The sequence below is a fragment of the Vanellus vanellus genome (genome assembly GCF_965231255.1).
Source record: "Vanellus vanellus genome assembly, chromosome: 18".
Taxonomy (NCBI): domain Eukaryota; kingdom Metazoa; phylum Chordata; class Aves; order Charadriiformes; family Charadriidae; genus Vanellus; species Vanellus vanellus.
In genome coordinates this window covers 2,839,121-2,858,945 of record NC_138923.1, presented here as the reverse complement: position 1 = coordinate 2,858,945, position 19,825 = coordinate 2,839,121, and the positions used below count along the sequence as shown (strand labels likewise).

Here is a 19,825-nt window from a genome sequence, read left to right as displayed (position 1 = left end):
TATCGCTGCCCCCGGCGAGCAGCCGGTTTGTGCTGCGAGAGGGAGTGTTAATGGGAAGTGGGGGCCAGCAGAGCGGTGTCTGGGTACCTGAGCAGTGCCGGGAGACTCAGCAGCTTGGAAACCCCTCTCGTAAACACAAACCTGGACTTCTTTATGTCTTTTGAAAACTACAGCATTGCTTACAGCTGCTCTGCTAGAAATGGTGTACCCTGAGCTTCAAGAAAATGTAGTGGGAGAGGGGGAGATACAGTGGCTCAACCAGTTCCTCCCATCAGAAAAAAAGGGAACTAAAACTTCTCCCCCAGTCTGTCACTCTTGGGAACCCCTCACAAATCAGCAAAAACCTTTCCTTAGACCCTCTACATGCTACACTGATAATTATTTTTCCTGGCATCTCAGCGTGGCCTCCTGGGAGCTTGTTTCACATGAGACCCCGCTGGACTGTTTCTCCCAAGACTGATGTCGCTCTGATTTGTTGTTTCACTTTTTGCATTTGAGCAGTTTCATCTTGATGGTTTGTCAAACTAAACTGACTACAGATCTGTGTGATGTTCCAGTGGGGGTGAAGTAGCTGAATTAATTCTGGGGGCTGGAAGGTGGGTGAGGAGGAAGAAACACAGATAGAAGTAGGATCCCTATGGATTCTCTAAAGGAGGAAGAATTAGAAGCAGATCAACAGCTTTACCTCCTGGGAAACACTCGGAAAAGCTTATTGCCAGTGCTGCACTCACCATAGCGTGACATGAAGCAGCGAGGCCCGGTAGGTTTAGCTCTTGCTTAGCGCAAGCTCTTAAATCACCTGTCCGTGACCATTGGGCACAACCTCTTCTTGTTGTGGAAGGAGCATCCTGGATACAAGGATCCAGGGAAATTGGCAGCCAGCATGGGGGCAAGCCGGCTGCAGCTCGGAACCTACCTGATCCATCGGTGAAGGACGTACGTCTAGTGCCCATCGCTGGACAATGCAAAGAGGGCAATGGTGCCCTTAAAAGCCTAACTAGGCTACGGTGCTTGGCCACCAGGTGCCTTTGACTTGGCTTACAGGAGCTGAGGTCTTGGGGCATGCACTGAACTTTAAGAAAGCTGGGTGTCAGCCCCCTTCTATTTGTGGGCACACTCTTCCTTCCAGCCTTCGCAGGACATCTCATCACTGCAGTAAAAACTTGCCACGGGTTGGCCACCTTCAGCCGAGGGGACACGCTCTGCCCCTTGGATTAGGCGCCAACTCTGAATCCAGTTATCTTACATTATCTGTGTTAGTTGTGCTCTGGTTTCCTCTCACGACAGTTAAGAGTCTGTGCGTTATCCTTTGGGTGAGGCAGCCAGAAAGAGCGGCACAAGGCACGTCCATGCTTGGAGCCACCACCAGCCGCAACGGACACCCCCGAGAGGAGAGCCCCACACCCGGTGCAGCCAGATGAAACACCGCCGTCTGTTGGACGCAGGTGATCCTTGGGCTGGATGGTTTCATCTCAAAGTCTATTTAGCCCTGAGCTTCCCTGCTGGCACTGCCAAAAAAGAGGAGAAGTTGGCTCTACCCATAGTCTTGGATTTAGGAGTCGTCCCTTGCGGAAGGTAAGAATACCTCCTCCTCCCTTGCAGAAGCAGAGCTGAAGCAGGGAATTTTGCTCCATGGGGGAGAAGAATCACCCCCAGCATTTTGGCAAATAAAGACTAGAAACCACAGACTAAACCTTGGAGAGAAGGGCTGGATGATGTGCATAACCTGAACTGGTTTCCCCTTGTTCATGGCTGTACCATAAACTTCATATCTGGTTTGTTAAAGAAGCTTTACAGAGGAATTCCCGCTCTGGGATGCGGTGCTCAGCCCACACCAGAGGTAAGGGAAGCCAAGTTAACCTCTGTGAGGACGGATTACAGCCTAATAGCTTTTAATGAATAAATTAACGTCTGCGTGCAATGTTCTTTGTTAGATGGCGTCAAAACCGGCCCCACTATTCGCACTTCGAAGCCGTAGCTGTAGCATGAAGGGGAGAGCCTGTACTTCTGCAATAAAGGGATGGGAGTTAGTGCCTTTCCGTCACCTAACCGCACGTTTAGACTTCTGCTCGGGGCACTCGTGTCTGAAAAGTGCTGCCTGTGTATCTCGCCGTAAAGACCATTAAATGGATGATGGGGAGATGAGCAGTAAGATGTGTGGGGTTCTTCCTTTCAATCACCTCATTTACAGGGAAGCGAGAATCTCTCAGTAATCAGAGCCTTTACCGGTGCTGATGCTGCAGACGCCCTGTAGCTCGCCGAGGAAGTGAAACCCCCAGCTGTCACATTTCTTCCGAAAGGATGATAACTAGGGGAAGCTTAATGTGTTTCGCTGCAGCTAATTGGTACGACTGCTGCCCGCAGAAGACACGCTTACAGCACCGTTTCCCACGGATTCCCATCCTCACCCTTAAACGCCCGACCCCGCCGAGTAACGGGAGGGACACCCGCTCCATCCGCACCGGTGAAGCCCACTCACCCCAAAGTCAAAGCAGTTGAAGGAAGAGTGGAAGTAGTTTCTTGGTCCCAGTCCATACATCTTCAAAGACATCTCAGTAAGGAACAGACCCAGAAAAACAAACTCTGCGAAATCTGGAAAAAGGAAAAGAGATTAAATTAGTCCACAAGACCTTGGATGTCTTCATGTGGGGAACAATGCTAATTTTTCAAAACGCAGATTGCCTCCTGCCAGAAGAAAATCCCCCTGCAATGGCAAACAAGACTCCAAGGACAGTTTCACATAATTATTTCTATATGCACACGAGCTGTATTCAGCCTTCAAGAACTGTGAAACCAGTCTTTCATGTGTACTGTGGGAAGGTTGGTCTGAGCATTAAATAATATTCTCATCGCCTTTGTGAAGGAATTTCAAAAGAAAGCTCTGGATCCACTATTTCTAAAGGACTAACTTAATTGCACAGGTAATGTTTTTCAAATGCACGTTTGGGATTTCTGTACCCGCGTGAGACGGGCGCTTTTGGGAGCGAGGCGTAAACTTTTGAAACATCCTCTTATGATAAAAATACCTTCGTACCCAATAGAACTGCTGCCTCTGAGAGCTCATATTCAGAGGTGTTGTGTCTACTGTTAGCACATAGCCACATTTATTTTTATTATGCCTGTATAACCATATAATTATGGAAGGGCAAGTTCTATTTCCTTCTGCTTCACATATCACAGGCAAATAGGCTGCGAAGCTTTTGATGGGAAAATTTATCACTTATGATGAAACAAAGGGCAGAAAGAACATAGCTCGAGATTTCAGTTTCCATTTCGGGTTTTTAAGACTTGAAGCAAGAGAAAACATCGCCTTTGGCATTTTAAGTCATGGAAGTTTGGATATGGAGGCCAATAAGCAGCAGAAACGATGGAATGTTAAAAACAAACAACAAAAAGGGGAAAAAAAAAAAAAACTCTACCCTACCAAAACAAACCAAATAGCATAAGGCAAACCTCTCCCTCTAGAGAAAAGATGAGGAAAAGAATCAAACTTCAAAGGGTGGAGATTAATCACGTTGCTCAGTGCCGTACAGAAGGTTCTCGGATGCTGTAGCAGCGCAGATGCTACAGGAAACTCGTCTTCTGTAATCTCAGTTTTACGATTCCGGGAACGAGAAAGACAAGACGGTGCCAAACTTTTCTCAAAGGTGCACACGGACAGACAAGGGGGCAACAGATACAAGTTGCAACAAGGAAAATTTCAGCTGGCTAATCCTGACTCCCAGGTGCTTTGTACGCCTCCTGCAATCTGTGGCTCCAGCTGACGAGCGCGGGGAAAGAGAGAGGAAGGAACGAGGGTCCTTTCCCTCCGTCCGCTGCCTTGCACCTTCCCGCTGCGCCAGGGCGGTGGGCGCACTGGTCCGTCTCGCACTGCTGCTCGTCTTTTGAAACCGCTTGGAAACTACAGCTTCCATCACCAAAAACAATAAAAAAGAATTTTTAAATTTTAAATGAAAGACAGTCATGAAATATCATAGGCGTAAAGTTAATTGAAATCCCGGAAGCATTAACTAAATGAGAAAGGTTTTCTTAACACTTCAGTGAGGAGCCCACAAGGACACTTCTGCCAACATTTGCAATAGGAGAGGATATCCCAGGGTGGTATTAATTATACCATGTATCCTACTCTCCTGGAAAATAGGAGCAATATCATTAAAGGAGAATATCAAGGGCAAAGTGTTCACATTTGAGGAATAAGATGACAAAGTATGAGGTCTGCAGACTTCTCAGCCTTTTCCCTGCCGAGAGGTAGGTCAGTGCTCAGGGGGAGGTACGGTCACGCGAAGGAGCAGCACACCTCCGTCTACCTTTGGGCACGGAACCTGCTCAGAGAAGCGTGTTCACACCTGCACCACGCTACAGCTTTTCTCTCTTTTCAGACATCGGACGCAACAGCTCAGTGAGCAAACAGTCATTTCCAGCACAAGGGACGCCGGCGTAGGGAGTTATCCACAGTTACACTGGCAGTCCACCTGACTACTCCAGTGCAGAGGGTGCGAGAAAGGCACCAGATGAACCAATGTCAGGCATGAAATGAGATGGCTGACAAGTCCAATAACATAAAAATATAGAGATTTTTTTTTAAAAAGTGTATTGAATTTTTGTATTGTATTGAAAAAAGGTATTGAATTTCCTTGCATATAATTAAAAAGATCTCTTTCCTTGCATGTAATTAAAAAGATCTCTATTGTGAAGTTGAAAGAATTTTAGAATCCTTAATTATTAATAGCTGACCATGTAAATCAGAAACTTAAATTAGCTTCCAGGCCAGATCCTGACCTTCCATTCTGCACCCTATGTACTTTGGAAATCATAGAATAGTTTGGGTTGGAAGGGACCTTGAAGATCATCCAGTCCCACCCCCTGCCATGGGCAGGGCCACCTCCCCCCAGCCCAGGTTGCTCCCAGCCCCGTCCAACCCGGCCTTGAACACCCCCAGGGATGGGGCAGCCACAGCTTCTCGGGGCACCCTGTGCCAGGGGCTCACCGTCCGCACAGGAAAACATTTTTTCCTCATATCTCATCTAAATCTCCCCTCTTCCAGTTTGAAGCCATTAATTGTAAGAAACAGAAGACAAAACTCCCCCACTAAAGCAGATGCATCTTCTCTGGGCGTGGAAGTATTTGTGCTGCTCCTGTCACCACCTACTTCAGTCATTAGCCCCAAGGGAAAGGTTGCACCAGCGTTTGCGCTGACAGGAGTCTCTTCCTTGCTGGGGAGTTATCACTCCCATCTTCGGTTCCCGGCTCAGCAGAGCTCAGCAAGCCCACGGTGCTTCTTGGAATGACCTCAAGTCTCCCTATCACAAGGATTGATAGCATACCAACAAATGGGGGTGTTACCATAATTTTCACCAACAGATATCAGCACGCTTTGCCAGACAATTACGACCATTTCAAAAGAAGATAAAGGAGGAAAGAAAGCAGGATTCATGTTCAGACACCTATCCAGCAGAAGTATGAATAAAAACCAGGTATCAACAAGTGCAACGTTCCATCAGTGGGCTGACACATCCTGCAAGCACACACGCAAAACCAGAATATCATAGGAGAGAAAAAAAAAAAAAGAGCCAGAATATGCCCTAAGTAAAACAGAATCAATAAATATTTGATTAAAAAAAAAAAAAAACAAAAAAAAACAACCAAACCACCAAACAACCCAGGAAATATTAGAAATTCCCAACGTCCAAGAAACAGCTTCCTTCTGCTGCTCTTGAAAGAACCACACAACTTGGCCTTTCATAGCTCACGACTTCCGTCTAGATCAGAGTTCAAACCAGTCAGTGACAGCCACATTTCAACAGGTACCAGATGCTACAAATCATAGCACTGTGAGGAAAGGGATGGGGGCAAGGAAAACGCAGATGCAGTGAACTCCTTAGGCAGAAGGAATTGAATCCAAATGAATCGGCTTCTCCAGCGGACGGATCAGAAACACTATTTCTTCTGACATGGCCCTGCCCGTGTAATTGAAAATGCAATTTCATTGTTTGGACCTCCTGGTATTCAGACCCCACATGTAATTTAATCTGCCTTAAGCAGAACCATTTTGTAATGTGATTTAAGGAAAAAAAGTTTGATACAAAGACTCTTATTTAATTTCAGATTTGTGCTATTGGCAAAGGCCGTGCTAGCTTCTTTTTGCCCCGTGAATTAGATAGCCAGCGGCTCTTTTTTGTCAATCGCTCATGAATTAATGCCATTTCTGCCTCGTCTCCAAGTCCAGTGTCATTAAGAGCTGGTGTTGAGTCCGATGCTTTGGTTTCCTCTCCTCATCCTCCTCGCACGTTGACCCAGCCAGGAGGAGAACCTCGGCGAAGTACAACGTCCTCCTCTTTGACAAAGCAGACGTGAAATGTTCAGCAGACGTAAGTAAATATGCTCGCTTCAGAAAGGCTCTTCCTCGCGATTGCAAATGCTGCTTATTTACATCCGGAGAGAGCTGGCTAGCTACTTCAAAGGCAAACACAGCATCATCAAAAAAGGCCTAATTGCACCAAACACAGGGTTCAGCAGTGCGAGGCACACAGGGAAGAGGTTCTCAAGCCATAACGGCTAAAATACTGTTTTCAAATATTGTATTTATCAGAAAGGAGACATTCTGGATCTTGTTTTTAGACAGACATAAAGTTAGGAGCAAGTTAAGGATCACTGTAGGGTTAGCTGGGGAAACACGGGGAGAGCTGCTTTGTGAAGGAGAGGGAGGCAGGCCTGACGAGAGGGTTCCCAAGTGAAACCTTACTGATCCCATCCTAAAACCTTCTCCCCGCGGTCCCCAAAGCCCAGCCCGTGCAGGCCAGAGAAATCTGCTTCCAGCCTTCTCCCACAGCTTCAGCCAGAGGAAGAGGAGACCACCACCGGCGCCATCCCTGCCGGCCTCCCGCACGGCGCAGGACACGCAAACCCGTTCAAGCTGGTTCCGCGTCAGACTCGCAACTGCTGCTCAAACTACAGCGTCTATTTTTGAAGACACATCTTTGCTGCTGCTGCTAGACCCCAGCGATGCTTCCCCAGGCTGGATTACAGCCCTGCCTTCTGACAGTAGACTCTTTCTGAGGATACTGGCAATGGTGGGAATTAACGCAAATAGACGACAATCCTCGGTGGCTGCACGAAATACATCCGTTTATAGGGAACCGCAACTTTTTAAACAGAAGGTCCGTGCTTGAGCGAAGCATGTCATGTGTCCGTGTGCAATATGAGAAAACTCCTATTGCAATTTGGCACCGGAGTCCTTTCCGTACAGAGAAGGAAAATCTCTGATCTAATTTGGGGATAATTACAGGGGCATAAAGTATGTCTGGTTATTCACCATACCCCAAGAATTCAAAGAATTTCTCATCAGCTCTTTCAATAAGACTAAAGAAATCCCAAGCCCCTTTCTAAAGCTCCTGCGGTTCCTTTTCCAAAGCAGTTGCACTAATATGGAATATCAAGCAGAGAAAGCTAATCAGAACAATTCAAGAACAGAAAAGTTAAAAGAAAAGACCAAGGGAAAAATAAATCAATGCAGACCTGTAGGCTTTTACCAACTGTTCTTTAAGTAAAATTAATTTGTAACGTAATTAAACTTTTCCCTGGAGGGACAGGTATAATTGAATCGGAGGTGCCTGGGTAGAGTTGCAGGGTTTAGTGGATCCTCCCAGACTTTACCGCGCTCCTCTCCCACTTCTGCACTTCACAAAACTCCTCGTCAGTTCATTTCCAACCACCTCGCCTGAAACAACATAATTAGAATTGGCTATTTCTCTCTCGCTCTCCACCAGAGTAGCCAAGTCCTGCTCCTCTGTAGCATCGTTCACTCACCATGGATTAACTTTAAAGCCATTTTTAAACTCCGTCGCTCTTACAGTTAAAGGATTTTCCCAACTATTTCCAGGAGCTGTTTAAAATCCCCTGGTTTGGGGATATCTTGTTCTGCCCGTATCTAACGGATTTGCACACAAATCTTGGGCAGAACGGGGCTTTCAAGGAGCACCCCTCGAGGGCTACCCCACAGCTGGGCTCGCTCGCCAGTGTGGTTACGGCGGGGTCGGCCGGGCTGGCTGGGGCTTAGGGCTTGCAGGAGTCAGAGGGACCAAGTCCAGTCTTACCATGATTGCAATAGCAAAACAACCGGTTAATCCGCACAAAGTCCCACATACCTTAAGGCATAGAATATTCCCTGCGTTCAATGCTAAACTTTAGGTCAGGAGGAAAGATTACGCTATAAAAACTATGCCATCCTCCAGGAAAGCGCGCAGAAGCCTTTAGGTCATTACCAATGCAAAGCCAGGCGTGAATACAATACTACAGCTCATCTTCCTGAAAATTTGGGAGGGTTTGGAGGTAATTTAAGAGGTTGAACTTGTAAGCCTTTCCAGTGGACAATTCTCAGAATCACTTTGTTCTGAAATTATGTTAAAATAGCTTTTTCCCAGAGTTTCCATTACACTGTGCCGTAAGACAGACCAGAGACAATCCTCCCCAGAAAGAGCCCACAGCACCTCTGATTCTTGCCTTTGAGAAAAATATATTAAAAAAAAAAAACACCACACAACAAAAAACCAAGAGAAAATTATCTTTCCATGACAACCATTCATTCTGCATTGCTGGCTTTTATTTCCTGCGTCATGGTGGCTAATCTTGCACCACTCTGTTTAAAAACCCACTGCTTTACCTATACGAGAACATCCACAAACCCCATGATTCCTCAGATATTCTGGTTTTGTCTGTGACCCACCTCTGTGTTGCCCCTCGCCAACCACAGTGCTGTTTCTAGCAGTGTTTGTCTGTAGCCGCGAGTATCTCTTTTAGTGAATCTAAGGGATTAATTTATGAAACACCTCTCCAGGTGTTTCCTTATTGACAAAGGACACTCAAGTCTTACAAGTAAAGGGCAGCGCAATGATGCAAAGGCATATAAAGGGCAGACAAGACAAAGGAAAGCACCTACAGCTGGGAGGATGCTGAGGATTTAACTCCCAAGAACATATGGTTCTTTGATGTTTTCCTGACTTTTCTATTAAAAATAAATCAATGGGACCGCTCGTTCTTAGCTAGGTGGTACCGTAGCACCAAGAAATTTAGGTATGCTATCCAAGTGTTTCCGAAGTAAATTCACAATACTGGGTGTTATGGGCGCGCGCAGAGCTCCTGAAGGAAGGATCCACCCCAATCCCTGATCCCAGGCACAACGCACAATTTCAACCTTCCCTATTTTTTGTCTTCAGCTGATGTAGGCTGGGAGCCTAATTTGTAGTCAGTGTCCCAGATACATTCCCCACCTGGAGGTGTACCTTTAATTCCAATCAAGAGAAACATCCCTTCCAGCTCTCATATGAACATTAAGTAGAAGTTGCTGGCTCATGGATTTCTTTATGTTCTCTGCACAAGGTGTTCCCGAAACTGAGTTTGTAAATCTGAAGCCTTCTTTTTTGACTTGAAAGACTTAAACTGTTTTTTTTTTTCCTAGACATTTAGTCCTAATTCAAGAGGAAATCCTAAGCCTCAAACTTCTAATTACTCTGCCAATCTAGCTTATTACTTCCTCTGTTAAATTTAGGAAATGAATAAGCAAGACTGACTTCTCTGTGTAGTCTGTCTCACTTTTCAGTCTAAATCTTGCATAAAAATCCAACAAAACACCAAACCCAGAGTTGAAAGAATTTTCTATCCTTCTTATGCATCTCTCATTATAGCTCCAGTTACCTGATGGTATTAAATATTTCAGCAAACATTAATAGGGAGTTTTTTGAAGTCAGAGCACCTAGTATTCTTGACCTTTTAAGTCTATAGAAAAACACTTCAAAAGTTTGCTTCCTTATAATAAGGTAAGACCTTACGGGGCTAGAAATATTTAAGTATCTAATTTATATAGAAATCAGGGAAAATTAGGTAGATAAGTATCTTTAATGGTCTAAGCCAAAATTATTAAGTTAGACTGTTTGAAATATTTAGGTTTCTTTCCTAGTCTTCTGTTCACTTGCCTCAGAAGTTTTACTTAACAAATTCTGAACTAGCCACACCTGAACATCAAGTGCTGACCATTTTGTAGAGTCCGAAGTGGCCAATGCAACGGCTCTGTCTTCCAGAAACAAACTCTCCATCCCGTCCCTTCAGAAGGAAAAATTCCAGTGTCCCGCTTTCAGTGTCCCCATATTCTCACCTTTCCAATTTCTACACGTTTTCCAGCTCTAGGAGTCGTAGCCTGCAACCTTCATTAAAACGAACAAAAAAAGATCTGTCTCTCACCTTCCCCGTTTCTGTTCAAAACAGGCTTTGCGAGGAAGTCTGCGACCTCAGTGTAACACTGTGATGTGTAAAGGCTGCGACTGCAGAAAGCTGCCTCCGTTTATTATTCATCATAGGACAAAACAATATGCAATTTAAAAAAAAAAAATCATACTTCAAAAGCACTTATAGACTATCTGAAGCCTAAACTGACAGGCGGCCACAGGAACCAAGCTAAAATAAAAGCTCTTGCACAAATATAGTATAATCTTCTGTGTGGTATTCTTTCCATCCCTGTATTTTCACAGAAGCACATCATGACATCAATCCCACCTAATCGCACACCGTCAGTAAGGAAGGCACAATTATCCAAAAAGACCTTCTGTAAAGTTGCAAGCTTTTAAAGAATATGACAATAATTGCTACAACTGTAGTGAATTAGTGTATGGTTCTATCAGCACAGATAGACATTTTTATCTCCCAGGTAGCGCCGGCCATTGCCCGCACTGCCGCCCCAGGGACACCAGAGCTGGCAGAGCTTTAAGCATGTCCCCGCAGAATCACCCGTGGATGCAGACCAGCTGCAAAGCCACGTGAATTCTGCAGTTCTCTGGGCAGACACCGATCGGACAGGGACCTGCCTTTACCCAAGTACGGAGCCATCCCCGCTCCTTTCACAAAGGCTGCTGCCGAACAAACCCTCCCGTCATGCTACAAGATTTAAATGTGGCTGAATCCGAAGTTTCAGCTAACGTTTAGGATAACGTTCCCATCTCAAATCAGTATCACATCCTGGTGGGTTTTTTTCTGATTTCTGTGACTCAATTACTCTTGAGTTACTAGAACCACTCACTAATGCACTTCTGACCCTCCTCTGAGGGAAGCCAAAAACCAGACCTCATGGGGATGTGACAGCACCCTGAGCGGTGATCACAAATGCAAGACCTCCTCAGAGGAAAGGTGGAGTCTCCAGTACTCACACAGGGCGGTGGTGAGCTTCTCCGGCTGGTCGTAGTGCACCATCGCGACGCAGAGCGTGTTGAGGGCCACCACGCAGAGGACAATCCAGTAGAAGCTCTGAGCTTTCACCATGCGCCGAATGAAGAACCGGAACATTTTCTCTTTCCTCCTGAAGTAGGATGAGCTCTCGTTCTTCCCACTCTTCAAACTGGCACGGGCAAAAGGAGACCCTGGGACAGAAAGAAGAGTCACCACACCGCATCCCAGCGGGAGAAAGGCTGGAGGACGTTCCTGGACACACAGACCCCCTGCCAAGCACCAGAAACATGGCTGAGCAGAAAGCTGGGCACACTGACCATGGGTTGAGCAAGGGCATCTCGCTTGCAATGACATTGTGAGGGATGAAGGCTGGGATTTTAAAACTTCGGGAATGAACGGCCCGCTCCACCATCTAAAGAAACTGGGCTTCCGACCCTCTGAAGCAATCTCAATTGTCCCAGCTTAACTCATAACTTTTGGGTGGCCGGTTGACTGGAGGGACAGCGAGTACCAGACACGGTGGTATTTCTGCCCGTGGCGCGGAGCGCATCCTCTTGGAGCTGGGTAGCTGGCAACAGGCAAGCTGGCCCCTATTTCCCCTGCTCCAAGGACCAGGCAAAGGCCCAGCCCTTACAAGTCCTCCTTATTTTACTCTCTGACTTCATGTATTTCTACAGCAGAGGGCTCAATCTGCCTCCACGCGTCACATTTTGGGCGCAGCTACTCCATTTGTATCAATTCTGCCTATATCAGCTACATTTCCACTCTGCTCTGAAACCCTGGAAGAGAGTCAAATGTTTTAACAATAGGAAGCTAACGGAAGAAATGATTTCTGATGTAAGCTCTCCCCCTGTGCTAGCAGGCACTGTTCAAACAGATGCAAAGGCCATCTCCGGCCGGTGCTGAGGCAGGAGAAATCAGCACACGTTAGTAATAAACACACGCGTCCGTCGCTGTTGCAAGCAGGGCAAATCGTGATTGCCGCAGGCTGTCCACTACCTGTTTCACGCTGTGCTGGCACCCCTCGGAAACGGCTAGCGAACCTCGTTTCAAGATGGTTTGTGGCAAGGGAATGCGTTATCGCCCTTCCCCGTGGTGGGACGGAGCCTCCCAGCGGGGAGGGCTGAGCAGGACACACACTGTCCTCTCTTGGACCAAGCACCGTGAGAGCAGGTGACTTGCACGGGCGGTCGCTGGAGGTGGCTGAGATACATGAACAAAGTGTTCTGGCTGCGGCAGCCAAATTTTTGAGCGCGCTCGTTTACATTTCAACACTTGGAAGGGGTGGGAATCTCACCCGGTTTCATCCTGCAATAACATCAAACGCAGCACCCCATAGAAAGGATGAAGCAGCCAGATGTAACGGCAGTGGGTTCTCCGAGCCCTCGCAGCTACGCAAGAGCGTGCTGCGCCATCTCCCCCATGAGAAAGGCAAACTCTCTGCTTCATTTCACGTTTCTGGCCATCCACCAACACGCCAAATGCAGAGCCGGCCCCGGCCAGGCTTTGAACAAACTCCTTGCGGAAAAGCTCAGCCTGTGGATTCTGTTAGTTTGATAATGTTCCCTTTGGCAGTTTAAAAAAAAAGAAAAAAAAAAAAAAGAAAAAAATTGTAGTGCTCTTCTACTGCTTCAAGATGACAAAATGAACTACAGGTTAAGATATAGGCTGCACCGTGTCATAATACCGTTTAGCAGATTAAGACCTCTCAGATATTCAAGCCAGTCTACACTCTCAGATTTGCATGGGAATAGCCTGCTGCCCTTTTGTCCCCTCTCTACTGATCTTCCAGAAAGGAAAAGCAGCGGTACTTAAACTGATCTAAGTGTAGAAAATATCCACTTCTCCAGACTTCTGTCTGGCAATCAAGACAGCGTCCTGTGTCTGGTACCGCGTGGAGGGTGGGAAGCCAGAAGGAGCCAGCATCTTATCACGCTGCACGCTTATTAGCGCAGAAAGAAAGGCTGAGAGGTAGGAGGAAAGACAAGAATAAAAGTTAAGAACAACTCCAGAGAACACACTGGGAAGTGTTTACCACTATAGAACTCTATACTGCAGTTATAAGGCTCGTTGAGGTACTTGTGTTTGAATTAAAGTGCAACGCGTTCAGTCAACAGCCAGCGAGAGACCCGTCAGTCTCCCCCACTCTGATCTGCAGCTTCACGTTGCACTCGGTAATTATATTGTTAGTTCTTCCACAGTCCTTATGCTCCCATCAGCAAGACATCATAGGAAACCATCCAAAAAAACCTTTTCTCAAAAACATATTCTTTATGCATAATTGCCCATATGATCTGATTGTTTATGTTATGCAGAGTTTCAGCCTTTTCAGGAGCCTGCAGAAGTATCTGCTTTATCCATCCCTTCCTTTCTGCCTTGTTCCACGAAGCGAAATCAAAAACACTTCTCCCAAGTGGGTGAACCACTCGCAGAAGGTGGAAAGCACTGCTGTTATTTTCCCTGCCATATGCTCCCGAGACAGTTCCCAGCTCTGCATCAGATTATCCACGAGTCCAGATGCTCCGTCATCCGTTGCCACCTGAAATGCTGAATTCAAAGATCTGTTTGCGTGGCATGGGTGCCCAGAGCCTGGAGGGACTTGGATGTGAACGCCAAGACCTCATAATTATTGCAACCTTGAACAAATGTTCCCAAAATGACCGTTCCTCGTTCTCCGTGCAGGGATGCGAGCTGCCCAGAATAAAACAAAACCAAAAGGCGCGCGGTTTGCTGCATTTTTGCCCTCTTTCAGCAACAAAGCTCTCCCAGAAGTGTCAGGAGTTCAGCCCCCAAAGCTGCAGCCCGCTCAGCCTGGGGGACGGTGGCGGTCCAACAGTGGGCGATGGTGTCAGTAACGTGCCGAGAAACCTTCATTTCCCGCAACCAGGTCTTCGTTTAAAGGGAGTAAAAAGAACCCGGCAGCAGCTGTAATCTCTTGAAACGTTAATGCCAAATTTCCAAAGAGCATTCGAGGCACTCATGCTTGCAAGCGTACACGGCCCCGTACTCTCCAACGTGCTCTTTGCGCTGCTGCTCTCCTGCCTCCAGGATTTGCTGCTTTGTGGTAACCGGGGTGCCAAGACGTTTCTTTGGAAGATAACGAGAACATCTGCTGCTTCAGCAGCAAAACGAAATACAGACTCAAACAACGGGGACAGGAACGAGCTAACTCCCAAGCAGCCGGGAAGATGTCTTCCCCAGGCAGCACGTAAAAGCCCACGACTGCAGGGGCTCTCTGCTGGTGTCCAAAGAGCTCCCCTTAGCCGGGATGAGGATGCCGTGTGCTCAGAGCCCACCTCCCCCTGCAAACCCCAGACCTGCCTCCTGCCCCTCCCCCACCCACCCCCCCAGGGAGGCCGCTGGGAGGGAACGCGCTCTCCGCTAACGGCAGAACGCGCAACGCCTCTGCGGCCTCGCGGCGGCTCATCCTCCAGAGCTGAAGGCACCAAACTCGCACCATCGGTGCTGCGCTGTGAAGGACACCGTGCTCTGCGTCGGGGGTGGGGGTGAGGGGGTCATTGCACGCACACCCCTGTGTATCTCCACGTCAGGCTTTAAAAAGGCGGAGAACCGCTTTACGACCTCCTTCTAAGGCACGAACGAGCGAATCGGGGCCGCTGCCCAGCGCTTCCCGCTGACCCCTCGCCGGGCAAAGGCCGCAAAACTCTACGCTGCGGCAGATGTGACTAAGTGTCTGCTTCCTCTCCTCCCCACAGCAGATGAGGCTTAGCGGTATCATTTGGCATTACTTGGGCCTCATTAGCATAAATGAGCATGTTCCAAGCAGGATCGCAGTACGGCCACCGCAGCAGGGGGTTCTCCAAGCGCGTGGGCAGGGCTGTCGGGGGGTGCGGCATGCAACGGCTGAGCCGGGCAGCGCGGGGGAAGCGGAGGGGGGAGGCCACGGAGCCGTTTGCTTTGGTAAGGTGAGAGCTGCTGCGGGAGCCGCGATAATTCTCCTTCTCGAACCCGCAGCTCCTGGGGCAAAGGAGCCGCTCGGAAGAAACACGACACGAACGCGTTTAGGTGGAGAGCTAAACCTCGGGCAATGCGAAGCCAGTACTCACCAACGGAGCAAATGTCTGTGAAATGGTCCTCACCTTCTTCAGCATGAATCAGGTCGTTTTTGCTCTTCTTTATTGCAGCTCTTTTCAACACTGTGTGCAAATTAAAGAGAAAACGCCCCGTGAGCATTCAAGAGTGGATTCCCTCTCCCCCTCCCTTCGCTCTCCGGGGCCAACATTCACCTCCCGACGCCAGCTTAAAGCCCTCGCACAAGGGTAAGCTGGAGCAAACCAGACAACCTACAACCTCGCAGTTGTAAGCTACAACCGCGGGCTTTGACGCCAGGGCCGTTTATCTATTTGACCTTCTGAGACGGTGAAGGTTTGCCAAGCACGGGGCTGCACACTTACCCTTCGCCCCAGCAGAGGCGGGAGGGTGGGGAGTCACTGGGGGACATTTTTGGCACAGCCGAAAGGCCGGGCAGGGTCACTGAATCTTTCTAAGCCCCAAGCGGGTTATGAGATGAGTGCTTCTATCCATTAAAAACGTTAATGCTGTTTACAGCGCGCACCATTAAGGAGTTAGCATTGACGGTGCTCGGATACAGAGCAATGCCTTAAGGAGCAGAAACGCTACGTCGAAGGCAACGGCCGCAAATCAGCGACCGTGCTCTTAACAGCACCCACTGTGCAACTCCTTCCCTCTGGGGATGTCGTAACTCTTTGAAAACACGCTTTGTCCGACCGCATCCTTGCGGGGAGGGGGCAAGCATCGCTACACCCTTCTACTCGACGGGGAAAGAGAACTGCCGCCTAAGGCTCGGAGCGGTCTGCACTGCTGACCCAGCGCGCGAGGGGTAAGGCAGGAACAGCGTTGGACCCTGGTCCCACGACCACCTACCTGCAGAACCTCGAGAACTGGCAGAAAAAAATACGTTGATACAGTTTTGTAACAGCTTCAAGACACACAGTCAACTAAGCGCCATTTGCTATCAGCAGTAAGACACCCCACGGTGTGGTGATACATACTGTTCAGTAGGCACACACAGCAAACCCACTCACTCTGCCGCGGCCGCCCGGGGGGAGGGTGGGACGAGGGGATCCCCTCACGCTACACGCATTTCCCTGCCTCGACAGAGAGACGGATGCGCTTCTTCCTCCGCAGCTAAGGCAAGCGTTAGTGCTTTTGTCGCTTCAAGGAGACGCCCAGGACATCACCCGGGTTGGGAGAGGCTCGAAGAGGAGAGAGTGCTCTGAACCTGGGATCTGGATCCAATTTTTTTTTTTTTTTTTTTTTTTTTTTTACTGCAAATTACCACTTTTGCTCTTTTCCTCCCCACCCAGCAGTAGGCTGAATCCTCAGTCCCAGCAATACCAGCTTTTGGGTCCTTCAGGCTGCATCTGTCCCAGCACACTCCAGCATGTCCAGGGCCATCCCCAGCACTGGAACATAACCAGCACTGGGAGGGAAGTTTTACACCGCTCCCTGGCATGAATTGAGCACCTGCTTTTTTATCTTCGCCCCCAAATAACTCCTGCGTGCGTTTAGCAACCAGGTCGTGCCGGCTCTACAGGCACCTGGGATGCAATGTTTTGAAGACTAAGATAATTTACCAGCGTAGATGTGGGCTGCTCCATCCCAGTTGGCTTCAAGGCTGGGAACGTTGCCGGGCTCCTTTAGCTCACTAGTACAGAGGGAGCCGTGGTATACCTGGGTCCTTACTTCATGGCCTGTACCCACCTCTACTTTGCGTTTCAGGCTGCTCTTCCAGACACTCCTTTCAGCTCCAGACCAACAGCCCTGGCTGCACCCACGTGCCGGACAAACTTCCCCAGCGCACACATCCCCACACACACGCACAAAGATTGGCCAAGCGCACCTCAGCCCTGACCTTCTGCAGCCCCAGCTCTTCCAGCCCCGCGTCCTCCCCGAGCGCGGGTCACCGGCCTGGCCCAGGCGGCCCAAGGAGCCCGACGCCCCCAAGGAGCCACCCGGCTCGGAATGAGGTGCTAAAACCACCCGGGAATGACGGCCGGTGACCTGGGCCCGGGGGGCCGCGGGGGAGAAGCACTGCCCCGCTGTGCCGCCTAAGCCCCTGGTGATTTGCAATCCACTCACTGTTGTAGCTGCTGCCGCTGCTAGTCTCTGCCGGTGCCGTGCCTTGTTGAATCGGCCCTTCCGAGGCGGCCCTCCCTGACAGTGAATGGGAGGAGAAAAAAAAAGAGGAAGGAAAGGGAGGGGAGGGGAAAGGAGGAGACATGGGAGGACGAAAGATGGTCAGAAAAGGGAGAGGGAAGAATCTTTTAACTGAACTTTGACTGGCTGTCGCGTCCTAAGAGCTCACGGCTCTGGAGGCACGGGGAGAGCGGTCCCCGCAGCCTCGCTGCATCTGAAGCTCGGTACCTCCAGCCGTCCTGCAGCGCTAGGGTCACGCGTCGGAAGATAGGATCACCACACCCTGTTATGTCTTACTGCTTACAAGTAACAGGGGTCTTAGTCTCTTTGTCAAATCCGTTTGGAAACCTCGGTTTAGAGCCCTGCCTTCTCTCAGTCAACGCATTTCTCTCCCGGCATCCGCTCTGCGGCCTACCCCCGCCACGACCTGCGCGCAGACACAGCCAGCCATGCTCGGCAGAGGCCGGCGGGCGTCCCCGTCACGCTGCGGTCCCACAGGCAGCGTCGGGACCGACCGACCCCAAGGGCAGATCCCCATCCCAGAGCGGTGTGTCACATAACTGCTCATCATCCACCTGCAACCTCAAAAAGACCCGGTGTGGGAAAAGGGACTCTTTAGCCCGACTTCTGCCAAGTGCATGCAAGAGCGTGTTCCTCACACCCTCCTGGTTACAACGGAAAGCCATGTCAGCGTACAGCAGGTGAACCTCTCACGTATCACAGGAGGAAAACCGCACAGCAAAATGACCTACCGTCCAGAGGAGATTTCTCTTCCGCGTTCTTGTCTTCCTCTGCCAGCATGACCTCCTCTGTAAAAAAGAAAACCAGCAAGGTTCAGCCTCAGATTTGTCACATCCCCGGCTCTAAAACCAGCTGAGCTGGGTGCGGCTGGCATCTGTCCCAGCTGCCACCAACCTTACCCCATCGTATCACCCAGTTACACCGATCTGTGGAGGAAGGGATGGAGGAGAGCCGTGTTTCTTACCCTGTGTCCCTCTCGCACAGGGCAAGGAGGCCAGAAAAGCCACTGGAAGACTGCAGTACTTCCTCCATGATTTCCCTCTTCACAATGAACCTCACACTCCAGTTTCTTTACCCAGCTATCTGGAGAGCTAGAACCTTCCTTCAGATCCCAGCAAGGGCACAGGGCTCCACAAGCCAGAGGGTGGTCCCTCATGCCCAGCCACGGTGGAGACACTGAGGAGCGAAAGACGCTCTACACCCATTGCTGCTCTTCTGCCTCCATCAATAAGACCACGAGTCCGGCCCAGGGGAAACGAAGCTCTGTCTCACAGCGCAGGGTAAGACACGCAGGGCTGGCCGCTGCATGTCAAACTGTGCCACATCACAGGGGACAGGATGTCACCAAATAGCCACCGGAACAAATCTTTATCCAAATAAAATCCACAGCAAAGTAGCCATGGGGGACTTCTGGCTAGCCCTGTTCAGGTTGTGCAACACATGTAAGACCTCACAGCATCCCAGACCGGTGAGAGCTGGAAGGGCCCTCTGGAGCTCTCCCAGTGCCACCCCCCGCCAGAGCAGGGGCACCTCCAGCAGTGGCACAGGACACCTCCAGGCGGGTTTGGAATGGCTCCAGAGGGGGAGACACCCCCCCCCCCCCCCCCCTCTCTGGGCAGCTGTGCCAGTGCTCTGCCGCCCGCACAGGAGAGAAGTCCCTCCTCAGGTTGAGATGGAACTGCCCATGGTCACGTTTGTGCCCGTTCCCTCTTGTCCTGTCACTGGGCACTGCTGGAAAAAGACTGTTCCCATCCCCTCCACCGCTGCTTTTCCATTGCCGTACAACTCATCTCCAAAATGCAAATTTATACTTTCCTACAGAAAAAGAATTCAAAACACACTGAAAAACCCACCCTCAAAACTGACTCATTGTTATTTGCCTGAAAGACAACCAAATTTCCTGAGGTTTCACAATGCAAATGTCATCACCCGAGTCAATCTGCGGCACGCGCCGCACTGCGCCAATATTCGAAGCCGTACAGTTCAGACCGTCTGAAGCACAGCTTGTAGCTCGCCGTTGTAAAATTACGGAAGGATTGCCTTCCAAAGGACAATCTAAAGCAAACAAAATATCGCAGCTGGTAAACTGCACGCTTCCTTGTGTTATTGTAAAAGACAAATTCCTTCACATGTTTGGCATAGATGTAATTTGGGATCTTATTAAATCATCTGACACTGCGGTCCCACAAAATTTTGCTTTAAAGTCCGTTTAAGCCAGCCTAGATGGAAGGCTAAGTTAAAAAGAAAGAAAAAAAATACAAACAAACCGCAGGCCAAACATCAAAGCGTGTAGCTGAAAGCTGTCTGCAAGAATACTAGAGGGATCAGCACTACCCCACAAGCCTTATATAAGCTCTTTATTAATCATCTGGGAGAGTGAATGATCCATTAATAAGACAACAAACTGAGAAGG

The 19,825-nt window shown here is 49.2% G+C and overlaps 1 protein-coding gene across 1 annotated transcript in view; it reads right to left on the bottom strand.

Annotated features, from left to right (window-relative positions):
- Nucleotides 1-19,825, bottom strand: part of CACNA1B (calcium voltage-gated channel subunit alpha1 B) — a gene marked incomplete at both ends in the record, with an annotated part of 308,104 nt that overhangs the window by 123,648 nt on the left and 164,631 nt on the right. The window contains 5 exons of the mRNA XM_082492464.1: nt 2,480-2,592; nt 11,193-11,402; nt 15,279-15,368; nt 17,335-17,409; nt 18,144-18,200. Coding sequence (XP_082348590.1) covers nt 2,480-2,592; nt 11,193-11,402; nt 15,279-15,368; nt 17,335-17,409; nt 18,144-18,200 — 545 coding nt within the window. The remainder of the gene's footprint in view (nt 1-2,479; nt 2,593-11,192; nt 11,403-15,278; nt 15,369-17,334; nt 17,410-18,143; nt 18,201-19,825) is intronic.